The 12,584-nt window shown below is 49.3% G+C and overlaps 1 protein-coding gene across 1 annotated transcript in view; it reads left to right on the top strand.

Moving 5' to 3' along the window:
- The window catches only part of PTPN3 (protein tyrosine phosphatase non-receptor type 3), a 99,354-nt gene that overhangs the window by 54,741 nt on the left and 32,029 nt on the right, over window positions 1–12,584 (top strand). Inside the window, exons 11-14 of the mRNA XM_081103443.1 lie at window positions 1,020–1,083; window positions 2,422–2,594; window positions 5,887–6,021; window positions 8,072–8,248. Coding sequence (XP_080959569.1) covers window positions 1,020–1,083; window positions 2,422–2,594; window positions 5,887–6,021; window positions 8,072–8,248 — 549 coding nt within the window. The remainder of the gene's footprint in view (window positions 1–1,019; window positions 1,084–2,421; window positions 2,595–5,886; window positions 6,022–8,071; window positions 8,249–12,584) is intronic.

The raw sequence follows: 12,584 nt of genomic DNA, 5'->3' as shown, positions 1-12,584 counted from the left end.
ATATGCTGAACCAAAGTAATGTCAGCTCTAATTTTAAACGGTTATTTCTAAAAAGAGGGATGGAAACTCCCTCCCAAGTGTTCACCTCCGACCTCTGAATCTGATCCAGCGTCAGTACTTGGGAACGTTACTTTGGTTTTCATCGGCATCCCCTGCCCCGCCCCGCGTCCCCCTGTGGCGATGTGGATGAAATGGTGCAAGGCAGGTTTTGGAGTTAAAAAATCCCAGGCAGCGCATCGGCCAGAATTCAGAGAACTTTCTCTGGGCAAGAGCTGTGTTTTCAGTGCGGTGTTTACTGATTAATTGAACTTTTTACCAAGTGTTAGGTTCTGGTCTAAAAACCCCCCGGGGACCCAAGACTTGAATCCCCACAAGACAAGTCCATGGGCAAGGCAGCGCTGCCCCCGTTCAGACTTCCCGGTGGAGGACTGAGAGACGCCGGCTTCGAGCACCTCGTTGGGCACTGAGGTGACGCCTCTGAGCCTCAGGTTCCTCACCTGAAAACTGGGCGTCATAAGACGTACTTTCCAGGCTGATGCAAGGCTAGATGAGGGACTGCTTGTAAAGCTTCTAGTAGGGGACCTGGTATATAAAAAATGCTGTTAGTCGAGGCTGTAATTGTGTTGTTACGCAAACAATCCAGGGGCTGCTGGACACGCAGCGGTTGAGGAAGGAGCTGGGATGTGGGTCCTCTTTCTGCGGCTCCACACCACCCTCCCCATCTCCCCCAGGTGCACACCAGCTCATGCAGAGCTACCACAAATGCAGCTGCAGCAAAGAGCGTGCTGCCCGTAGTTCTTGTTATTTAAAAGCTGCATCGTAATCCAGCGGCTCCTATGTGATTCCTGGCTTCAGTCAGCTACTTGGTGTGGGGCCGAGGCGATGGGGCCGGGATCATTCCTACACAGAAGTAAACTCCGGTCATCGTGACCCTGGAGCAGAGGACGCACACTGGGAGGAGTCAGCCACCGCCCGGCTGATCCCCGATGTGCTTTTTTGGTGTGTTTTATTCCATGCAGGGTGAACATTCTAAAAATCTCTTTCAAAAGGAAAAAGTTCTTTATACATCAGCGACAGAAGCAGGTGAGTTCTGCCTACGCTTGCTTTGTGTCTCGTTTTCCACCACCTCAGCTCCTTCAGCGGGTGAAGGCAGCTGGCCAGGTGCAGAGCAGGGAGGGAAGAGCAGGGCTTAGGTGGGAAGAAAGCGGAGCTCGGAGCCCGGAGGACCCAGCAGTTCTCTGTAGAACTCACTCTGCTTGTCCGGTTGGAGAAGTAAGTTGCTTTGGCGTCAGATGATGGATTCAGGCGAGCTCTGCCTCTAACCAACGGGGCGGGTTACTTACCTTCCCCTGGCCGAGCCGAGTTACCTTATTTACAGAAACGCAGCACTGCCTGCTTCTCCGGGAATCGTGAGGATTAAACACAAGAGCATAGGTCAGAGCGCCTGGCGCAGGAGCGTAGCCGTAGGTGTCAGCAGGGTCAGTCCCTTCCCTTGGTGTGTCCGCGTGCATGCTGGCCTTCGTGCGTGTCTCCTGAGAGGACCGGTCTGGTTGACCGTGAGGGAGAAGGGCTCAGCAGTGAGGGAGCTGAGGCTCCCCACTACGAAGGGGAGGGGCTGGAACGTAAACCAGAGCTGCCGCTCCTTCCAGGCACCACGCTTCTCACGGAACCACGCTCCCTCTGGTTATGCTGCAGGCTTTTCACTTACTGTCACTGTGTCCATTTCCCGGTGTTGCAAAGAGAGTGTGAACCTAGAATGGCTCCCATCGCAGCGAACGCTTAGAAACAAGGGCACGAAAGCCCAGAGAAAACCAGGGCTAGCCTCTGGGGCTCCCCCCGCCCCGCCCCCCGCATCCCCACAGGATTCCACGTGGCCCAGAAATGCGCAGGATGATGGTGCTTTAACACGAAAACAAATCCTAAACTCAGGCGGCTGAAAGGAAAGCAGATAATTAAGGTGATGGTTCCGCACAAGCACCCTGTTTCACTCTGCTTTGTGGAAAGCAAGTAGAGAAATCCAGAGTGTTCCGGAATTATTCCCGCGGCCTGCTGGGTGAGAGTTCTCTCTCCAGGGGAGAGATTTGCCCAGAGCTAAGTGTTCAAAGGAATGTATCCTACAGCCCTTCTGGTTGTTCCAAATATATCCAACCTAGAAACGTAGGCACCTTTGAAAGGGAGGTGCTCACGAAGGACCACAGATACTGGCGAAGAGTAGACTCGGGTCGCCTTTCCCACGAGGAAGACGGTGCACCAGCCCACTCCTGAGCGTTCCTGCAACACGGGGCTGTGGCCGAGGCCTTGGGGAGCCAGTTTCCTGCACTCTGCCGCGTCTCACGTGACTGCCACCCGCGTGGCGTGAGATGCCGAGACCTTGAGCCTACTTCTGCGCCGATGAAATCTCTACTGTGTTTCTCCTCCCAGACGGAATCCAGGGATCACATTGTGGCCTTCAACATGTTAAATTACCGATCTTGCAAAACCTTGTGGAAATCCTGTGTCGAGCACCATACGTTCTTTCAGGCAAAGAAGCTGCTGCCTCGGGAAAAGAATGTTCTGTCTCAGTACTGGACACTGGGCTCCAGGAACCCCAACAAGTGAGTACACGCTGGTCTCCACGCCAGACTGAGAAGTAAACACGTCGTCCTGGTCCTCACCGGGGGGTGGACATGCTCCGTCGGGGGAGGGATGGCATCACCCAGAGGCCCCCGGCGCTGGGGCCGGAGCTGCTGACAGGTCTCGGAACCATGGCTGCGGTCCGTCCCTCCGGGGGCAGCGGTGTCTCCTTCCACACATGCTCGGTTTCTGCTCATGTTCCCATCGCCTGTTTCTGCCTCTCCACTCCGCTCTCCTCCGAGCTCCCGAGCAGCCAGCATCACAGCTGCTCTCACACCGGGTCACAATAAGGGAAGCACGTGTCGATGACTCAGGGTCACCGTGGAGCTGGCATATGGGCTTTGCTGGCCCGCTGCCACTAAGACAGCCTTGCCCACAGAATATTCATTCCCTCAGATGCTTCGTAGTAATGAATGAATAATATTTCCAGAGTCAAGTGACTGGTATGTGCTATATATAACCATCATGAAATAGCAATTATAATTACAAGTAATAATTATAGCTGATCATTGAGTGCTTGCTTTGCATCATGCACATAATTATATTTAATTCTTAAAAGTACAATCCCATGTGTACTCTTATGTACAAGGATAATATTCAAAGTATTTAATAAGTAGTAAAGTAAAAGAAATTAACCTATACATGTTTACCTTTTAATATAGATTAAAATTCCTTCTCTAAATAAACTAACCATGCTTTGTATATTTTTGTGTATTTGTGTTCAGATTGCCTTCTAAGTACACGCTGTAGCAGAAATTGTTTATCAATTATTTTTTTAAATGTTTTTATTGATTTTAGAGAGAGGGGAAGGGAGAGGTTTAGAGAGATAGAAACATCGATCAGCTGCCTCCTGCATACCCCCTACTGGGTATCGAGCCTGCAACCTGGGCATATGGTCTGACTGGGAATTGAACCGGGAGGGACCGTTTGGTTCATGGGCTGATGCTAAACCACTGAGCCACCCTGGCTGGGCTCAGTTACCCTTTATGATTTGTATATCATTTGTTGGTTTGAGAAATTGGTTTTGTGATTTTTGCATTGTTGATGTGGCTGTTGCTAACTTAACAATACCCCTGTGTGAGCCAGTCTCTGATATATGGGGCTGTGTCAGACAACTCCAGTGACTTTCCTGTTTAATTGATAATCATTAAGTAACTATAGATTCAATAAGTAGGAAGTTTCTGTTAGTATCAGTGATAGGATTTATGGCGCTACGTGCTCTCTCTCAGGTTCTGACAAACCACAAACATACATTTTCAAAGTTTTTTGCTCTTATAATACTGTCTAGTATTTTACACATTCAGGAGATGTATTACTGAACAAGCCATGAGCACAACTTATGGGAATGCAGTGTTTACCTCAGTTGGATCCATTCCTTCCGGCCAGCTGAGAGCATGGACTCTGGTGCCGAGTAGCCTGGCTCAAATCCTACCTGTGCCACTTCCGTTTTAATTTACTTTGCTGCTTCAGTGTCCTCATCTGTAAAATGCAGTCAGCATAGAGTGTGGGGGAGGGCATCTGGTTATGCATTGTGGCATAAAAAGCTACCTTTATTTTGGTGACTTAAAGCAACAACCGTTGTATTATACCTCGAGATTTTGTGGGTCAGGAATTTGGGAAGGCCTCAGACAGACAGGTCTTTGCTCAGCGACATGCAGCTGGTAGCTAGTCTGGTCTGAGAGTCCAAGAGGACGTCTCTCGCACACCTGGTGCCTTGATGAAATGATTGGCAGGCTGGCTCACCCGGACCCCTCACCCTCTCGTGTGTTCCCAGGGCCTCTTCATGTGAGCGCTCCAGCAGGGTGGTTGGGTTTCATACACACAGGCTCAGGGCTCCAAGAGTCTGAGACAGAGGTGGCCGATCATCGTAAAGGCTGGGTCCAGAAGTGGCACAGCTGTAACCAGCTGCTCTGAGTCACAGCAGTCACAGGCCAGCCCGATTCAGGCGTCAGAGAACCTGCAGACATCTTTCATTGGCTACTGGGGTCAGGTGGGATGTTGGGGGTAGTCCAGGGGCACAGGTCAGCAACTCTTTACTACCAGTGTCAGCTTCAGTGTCCTGGGACGTCTCAGCCTCATTTTACAGATGAGGAAACTGAGGCTTAGAGAGGTTTGGTGAACCCCTAGAGATACATCTACACATTTGCATATGAGGCCTCCCCCTGAGAGGGTCCACATAAAAGAAACCCATTCTGTGTTTTCCAAGCTTATGGGACAGTGGAACACTTCCCCCCCCCCAAAGAGTACCTATTAATAACCCATGACACATCCTTTGGGGAGCCACTATGTTAAACCTCTGAATCGCCCGCTTGCTGCCCTCCCTCGGTGCTGTGCTCTCGGTCAGTGGTAATTTGATGTAGGTTCTGGTAGCAGTGATGTCGTGCACATTTTGATGAGGGTGACAGTGGTACTTCTTGTAAATTAGTGCAGTGATATTCTAGGGGCTGTTTTGTGTTGTTTGTGTCCTTGGGGACTTTGTTCTTTTGTTGCTGTTGGTGGTTTTAGGCTGCAACAAACGTGTGGAATGTTTTCATATGACATCGACACATTTTTTAAAATCTAGAAATCCCAGAACTGAGTTTCCCCTAAACTGGCTTCAAACTTCATCCTCTGAAATAATTCACTCTCTAAGGCAGTGGTGGCGAACCTATGACACATGTGTCAGAGGTGGCACGCGAACTCATTTTTTTTGGTTGATTTTTCTTTGTTAAATGGCATTTAAATATATAAAATAAATATCAAAAATAGAAGTCTTTGTTTTACTATGGTTGCAAATATCAAAAAAATTCTATATGTGACACGGCACCAGAGTTAAGTTAGGGTTTTTCAAAATGCTGACACGCCGAGCTCAAAAGGTTCGCCATCACTGCTCTAAGGCATCTAGATAGCTAAGATTTAAATTCTCGGTACAAATAAAATTCAAAAATAACCTTCAGCTCAGCCAGCGTGGCTCAGTGGTTGAGCGTCGACCTATGAACCAGGAGGTCACGGTTCGATTCCTGGCAAGGGCACATGCCCGGCTTGCGTGCTTTAATTAAGACCAAAAAAAAAAAAAGAGAGGGCGAGAGAAATCTTCACCAGAAGAGAAAAAATAACATAAAGAAAAGGAGAGTAAAGGATCGCTTCTGACCCCCGCACCTCTACTCCTGCTAACCTCGGCCGGTGTCATCAGGGTCCGGGGAGGGAGGGTGTGCAGAGCGTTCCACTTACACTGCAATGTCTTCCTTGTTGAACATGTCAGTGTAGAAAGTGAACCTGCATCTGGTTTTTCAGGTCTGTAAATAACCAGTATTGCAAAAAGGTGATTGGCGGGATGGTCTGGAACCCAGCCATGCGGAGATCCTTATCCGTGGAGCATTTAGAAACCAAGAGCCTGCCTTCCCGGTCCCCTCCTATTACTCCCAACTGGTACGTCCTCCTTTTTTTGTATTACTCACCCGTAAGCACTTTCTCTCAAAAACAAACAAACGAAAATAATGAATTCCTAAATCAAGATGGCCGACAACAGAATTTGCATCGGCAGGTTTGGCTGCTGCAAACTGTTTTGGCAAAAGGCACACGTCTAGCTAAACATTGTCCTTGGTGGATAATGCCAGGATGTTCTTTTTTTTTAAGTTATTTGGTCTAGATTTGAGAACTGCAGCCTGCTGGAATGCCCTCTTGGAATGCGAGTGCACATGAGCAATTAATGTTCTAACAGGTCCTGTAATAAAGAGCGTGTTGAGTTTTATTTAATCTAATCTCACGTTTCCCATTAACATCACAGAAGAAACTTTGGGGAAACCTGATACAGGAGCACGATAGAATGATGGACGGACGGACGTGCAATCCTCAGCAACAGTAGCAAATGCACTTGGGGAGGGAGCCTGCCACTGTTTAAGATGATGGAGTTGGGGAAAAGGAAGGAAGTGGCAGTTGGGCACCAGGGAAGGGCACTGGGTTTGTAGCTGAAAAGCCCAGGCTCAGATTTAACTTTCCCGCTCATTCACAAGTTTCTCTACCTCTCTGGTCTCAGTCGCCCCAAATATAAAAGGATTATAAAAATTGCCATAAAAGAAGTAATGCTAAATAAATAGCTTGAGGTGGGATTATTATTGTTATTTTATTACAATGTTCCCCCAAAGGCATCAGGCGATTTCTGTGAGTGCCTCCCCAGCACCCTGGCGTCAGCCACAGAAGGGACACCCATCTGAAAACATTGCCCCAGCTCCATGCTAGGATAGGAGTGTGGCTTTCTGCTCTATTCACGAAAGACCCGTGAACCTTTAAGTTCCCAGGCTGAGGGAAGTTCTCACAGGCCTCTGGGTAAGGACCTGCCACTGGAGCCCAATGCCCTGGGCAGGGATGACGATGGTATTTGTTGTTAGTCGTAACAGGGCTGAGCAGATTTGCTTCTTGGGTTCCAAGATATGGGCCCACATTCTTAAGAGGTAAATTTACGCTATAAAGTAGCTTAATTTGCCTGAAAGTATCTTAGGCAGCAGTGCCAGGGACAGCAGAGGCCCAGGATGGCACCCAGGAGGACAGCTGGGTTTGATGTTGCCACACCCTTGGCGGGGAGCTCTGATGCTATTTATAGGTCCTCCCTAGGGAGTTACCAGCCTTTCTGCTCTACTGTGGACACCGTGTTATTGATTGTCCAGGCCCAGGGGGTGGTGAATAGTGGAGGCCCTGACAGCCCCAAGGACAGATGGCTCACAAGGGGCAGGAGGAAAAGCCGAGGGAAAATAGAACTTAGAAAGCTAAGCTCCTGGAATCGCCACTGCAATAGCCGATGCCCAGGGGCTGCCCCTGGCGTCCTGAGAACATTGCCTCTTCTGCTTTATTCTCAGGAGCAGGCAGGTGCAGCTAAGGCCCAGGGAGGTGAGATGACTTGCCTAAGGTCACAGAGCTACTGCTACTATCAGAGGAAAAGGATAGTGCTGTGATGTCCATCTAGCATCACATAAGGGATATGTTTTTACAGAGCGAACATTTCTTCTTGGATCAAGTGAATTCTGCATGAAGGGATGTACTAGTAGTTGAAATAAGGTTTGAGTTTTGACTTCTAAACCTTTTATTTCTACTGTTCAAGAGAATCAGGAAAATTGGTCAGCAGTCAGTATGGCCTATTATTTATGCATTGAGAGCTTGACTTCTCCTTGAAGAATGGCTCACCCTACATCAATACTCAGTGCCTTCCCAAAGGGCATAAACCAGTCTCCTTTGCCTCTTTATGAAGCTGAGCCACCTGGGGGCTGCACCGCTGGCCTGACAGTGTTGGGGACCCACGTGGCCCCTGGTGGACTCTGGGGTAGTAACAGGTTAACTGGCTTTTAACTTTCCAACAGCATCAGCCCGGTCATTCTTAGAAAGGTCAGGGCACAAAGTCAGATCACTGGTGTGTGATAAAAAAAAAAAAATGTTTTTAAGTGGAACTTGCTTTCAACACTTCCCGCTCCACCTTTTCCCCACCCAGGCGAAGTCCTCGGCTCCGGCATGAAATCCGAAAGCCACGGCACTCTTCCGCGGATAACCTCGCCAACGAGATGACGTACATTACCGAAACCGAGGATGTGTTCTACACCTACAAGGGCTCCCTCTCCCCTAAAGACAGCGATTCGGAGGTTTCTCAGAACCAGAGCCCTCACCAAGAGTAAGCGATTGGGTTATTCTCTCTTTTTACTTGCTTGTGCTGACTGTTGAGGAGTTCGCTGAGGCCCAGATGGCCGGAGTTGCGGGCTGCAGGCTGCAGCCAGCTCCCTAGGGTGCCCACTGGAAGACAGGCTGGGGGCCTGGGGTCTGGGGCTGGACTTCTCAGAGTTGTTACCTGTCCGTGAGCAAAGCTCAGTCTCATTCCGCATTCCCCAGAGGCATAGACATGTTAACCACAGTAATATTTCTCTAGATTGTCAGATTTTGCTGCTGCCGGGTTCCCAATCCCTGGAAATAAGCTTCTACACAGAACCATGGCATGCCCTCTGGGGTTTTGTTTCCATTTTGTCTTTAATGAGTAGTTAATGCAAAGAAAAAACATGCGTAGAACATCTCTGATTTTCTGTTCAGCTTGTATCAAGGACAGTTTGCGTCAAGTTCTTTGATATCCCCACTCTCCTTTTTTAAATGTGACCAACCCCTCTCAAGGCCAGGAAAAAGAGCTCTCCTAAAATGCTAGCCTGAGTCCTGTTATTATTCAGTAAGACGTATCTAAGGCGCTAGTTCCCTGTTTGACTTCATTACCAGGGAGCCCAGAGCTCCATGACGTGCTCAACTGAGTTGGCTTCCCTGAGCCCAGGTTTCTGATAGACTCCCTACTCTTCCTTAATGGGCTTTATTTTTTCTCTTGTTGTAATGAGTTCACAGTTCTGCCATATCTGTACATTGTAGGGTAAGCCATCTCAAACCATTTTTTTGAAGTGGAGAAGATACAGGTCCTAAAGAAATAAAATGACAACTTAAGCTAAAGGAGGATGGGGTCAACTAGTCAGCCATGGCCATAGGTATCCATTCTGTGAAGTCCTATACTAACCCTCAAATATAAGCATAATGCCTCCCCCCAACAGCATAGGGTTCACAAGGAGGCATTTTAGTTAATCGGTCACTTTTTACCACTCTAGCTCCTGGTTTTAAGCATTAAATGCAACCTGATTGTCCTCTAGGCCTCACAAGTAAATTGCAAGCCTCGTTTCCCACACAGTACATGTGCAGTTGCTGCCTCTCTGCTGTCCGGGACCACAGCAGTCACGGTTTCCAGCTTATCTGTGTTCTTAACACGTCTAGTTAAGTAATCCCTCTGGCCATTATTTCCTGGTGACCCGAGCTTGGACAATGCTTTTGTTGAAATGATCACTATCTCTTGCTCCAACTGCAGGCCTGGTGAGGCTGCAGTGGAAGGGGTACGTTCCTCCGTGTGACCCCGACTTTGCCAATCTAGAGATGCGCGTGCAGGCATGCATCACTCCAACTGGTTTGCGTCTGCGGTGGGCTTCTGTCGCTTTGCCGAAAGGAGAAGGAAGGTTTGGGGACCTGACAGGAGCTCTGGGAAACCCAGGCACAGCCTCCTATCAGATCTTCCCACCGCGGTTTGCAGTCTGGTTATGGAATTGTGGAGCAGCCAGGCCTTCCCTGACCAGCCCAGTAGCCACTAGCCACATGTGGTTATTCCAATTGAAATTATTTAAAGGAAAATAAAATTTAAATTTGGTTCCTCAGTCACATATCTTTATTTCAAGTGCTCAAGATCCACATGTAGGTAGTAGCCACCGTGTTGGTCGGCACAGATGAAGTCTGTTTCCATCACCACAGGAAGTGCTGTTAACGGCACAGCTCAGCGTCAGGTGCAGGGAGAGGAACTCTGTCCAATGCTGTGAGGATGGGGTTTTCTTTTGTTTGTTTGTTTTTTGTTTTAATATATTTTTATTGATTTCAGAGAAGAAGGGAATGGGAGAGAGAGATAGAAACATCAGTGATGAAAGAGAATCATTGATTGGCTACCTCCTACACTTCACCTACAAGGGATCGAGCCCACAACCCAGGCATGTGCCCTGACTGGGAATCGAACCATGACCTCCTGGTTCATAGGTTGACACTCAACCACTGCCGGCTGGCCAGTGAGGAAGTTTTAATCCAGCAGCACACTTTATACATCTTCAAGGCTCATTGAGGAAACATCGAGATGAATTAGACCAATCTTTGCCTTCAGGGGCCTTGGGCAAGCGGGGTAAATGGCACATGATCAGCCTTCATCGTCGTACTCTGGGGCTCTGTCCCTTTGCTGAAAGGAGAAGGGGTTCTGGGGAATTGTCTGAAGGTTCTGAGATTTGTGTGTCCTGCATCCGATTTCCCTGGTCTGCCGCCACACCATGGAACTGCAGAGCATCTTAGGCCTTCCACAGTCCAGTCCAGGAGCCACTATCCACAGAGGCTGTTCTAATTTAAGGTCATTTCAGTTAAATTTCAAATTCACTTCCTCCAGCCCTGTTTAAGACATTGCTGGCCCTGCTCACCCCTACGCATTGCACATCCATTCTTTATGAAACTCTTCTACCAGACCTTGTAAGATGTGTCCTTCTTGGGCACTTTTTCATTTTGCAGCTAAATGTTAAAAGTAGCGCCCTAGCTAGTTTGGCTTAGCTTAGTGGATAGAGTGTCAGCCTGCAAACTGAAGGGTTCTGGGTTCGATTCTGGTCAAGGGCACATGCCTTGGGTTGTGGGCTCGATCCCCAGTGGGGGGGCGTGCAGGAGGCAGCTAATCAATGATTCTCTCTCATCAGTGATGTTTCTAGCTCTTTCTCCCTCTCCCTTCCTCTCTGAAATCAATAAAAACACTTTAAAAAAAAAAGTTGGAAATAACAGTGATTCAAAGGCAGCCTTCCTTGTTGGGGCTTTGCCAGGGACACTGACAATAGATGACTCACAGTCAAATAGCCTCTGCACTTATCAGTGGGGTGAACAGTTGAAAAGCTGCAGCCCCTACCACCTCAGTTAGGTGGGGGACCCCTTCTGGCTGATGGGTCCCCAGAGGCAGCTGGCCTCCCTGGGCGTCTGGGGGTGGGGGCTCTCTGTTGCCCTCGGCAAGAAGGGAAGGTTGAGCTGTACTTGGTGAAAAAAACTGTGGTTATTTCAGTGAGTATTTGCAAAATGTTTAAGAGACGTTTGACATGTTTTATACAGCAGATCTGCGTTAAGAGGCGAAAAGGATTCTGTCAGAGAAATCAGATGAATACGACTCAGGCAGCGAGGAGGGCTCCTTTTAGAAAGCAGAATTAACGTAATGTTCTGCACCCATTCAAGCAAGAAGGAGAAAGAGAAAGGAAGAAAAAGAGCGGTTAGACTCTAGCTTGAAACCCAGTGGCGTAGCTCCGGGTCTCTGAACGCTCTCGGGCGGAAGAGTCACGGGGGGCGGGACCGTGCTCAGAGCAGCACAGCGAAGTTTGGGATCACAGATACCCATCCTTGGCAGTCTGCTTCGTGCCCAAGTGGGCTGGCTGTACGCGTTCCTCCCCAGGCTCCTGCCTTCCCTTCCTTGTTTCAGAGCAAAGGCCAAAATCCGCAGAGAAGGAAGTTTCCTTCGTGGCAGAAGAACCCAAACCAAGCACCCCACCACCCAGAAAAACGGGAGGGGAGGTCCCCTAGAGGGAAAATGGCTTTGCCGCCGAGCAGACCCTGGAGGGAAGCAGGTTTGCGGGCAGGTCCGGGGTGCGTGTGAAGAACGCCGCTGTCGTTTTTCCCGTGGTTTGGATCACCAGAGGAGACACTCCACAGAGGGCGGTGGGCTTTGCGTGGTCACCGGTGCCCTTGCGGTTCGCTCGTCTCTTTCTTCAGAGCTGCCTTGTTCCGTGGGACACAGGGCGGCTGCCACTTTTTATTTCAGAGCTTCTGTGCGCACACCATGTGAATGCCCCAGGGCTGCTGCTCTCAAGCATGGTGACGATGTTACATGTTATATGTGCGTTGACCACTGTTAAATTTTTAAATTTGCTTTTACGACGGCAGGGAGGAAAAAAAATTTCTTTAAACTATTTCTGTGCATTGGAAGGTACTTAGGAATCCCCCTTTCAGCCACATCGGCCATGGAGGAATCCCCCAGGCCCTGTCACCTGGTGACGGGGAGCCCTCCTGCAGGGTGGCAGCCTGTTCCGGGGTTGGGCAGCGCCTCCTCCTTGGCAGGGACCCAGCACGTCCACCGGTCCCTGCCTCGAGCTCCTGGGACACCACAAAAGGGGTCTGGTCTGTTTCCAGCCCTACCTGACGGCCCACGCACTGTCCTTTAAATTAAACAACTCCAATCGCTCCGGCCACTCCCCACCCTTGGCACCCAGATTGGAGCTTGGTGACAGGGTCTGGGCCCCGTCTAAGTGTCTCCCACAGAGACCGGCCAGCAGCAGGGGTTCCTTAGGAGTTTTGCACTCATTTTCCTTGCACTTGGCTGTCCCTCCCTGGATTCATTGCCAAGATAAGCATGGCATGTTCAGAATGTCTCCATATCACAA

This window comes from Myotis nattereri (assembly GCF_964212035.1).
Source record: "Myotis nattereri genome assembly, chromosome: 12".
NCBI classification, from domain to species: Eukaryota; Metazoa; Chordata; class Mammalia; order Chiroptera; family Vespertilionidae; genus Myotis; species Myotis nattereri.
The sequence above is the reverse complement of the archived record's forward strand: the minus strand, read 5'-3'. Positions and strand labels throughout refer to the sequence as shown.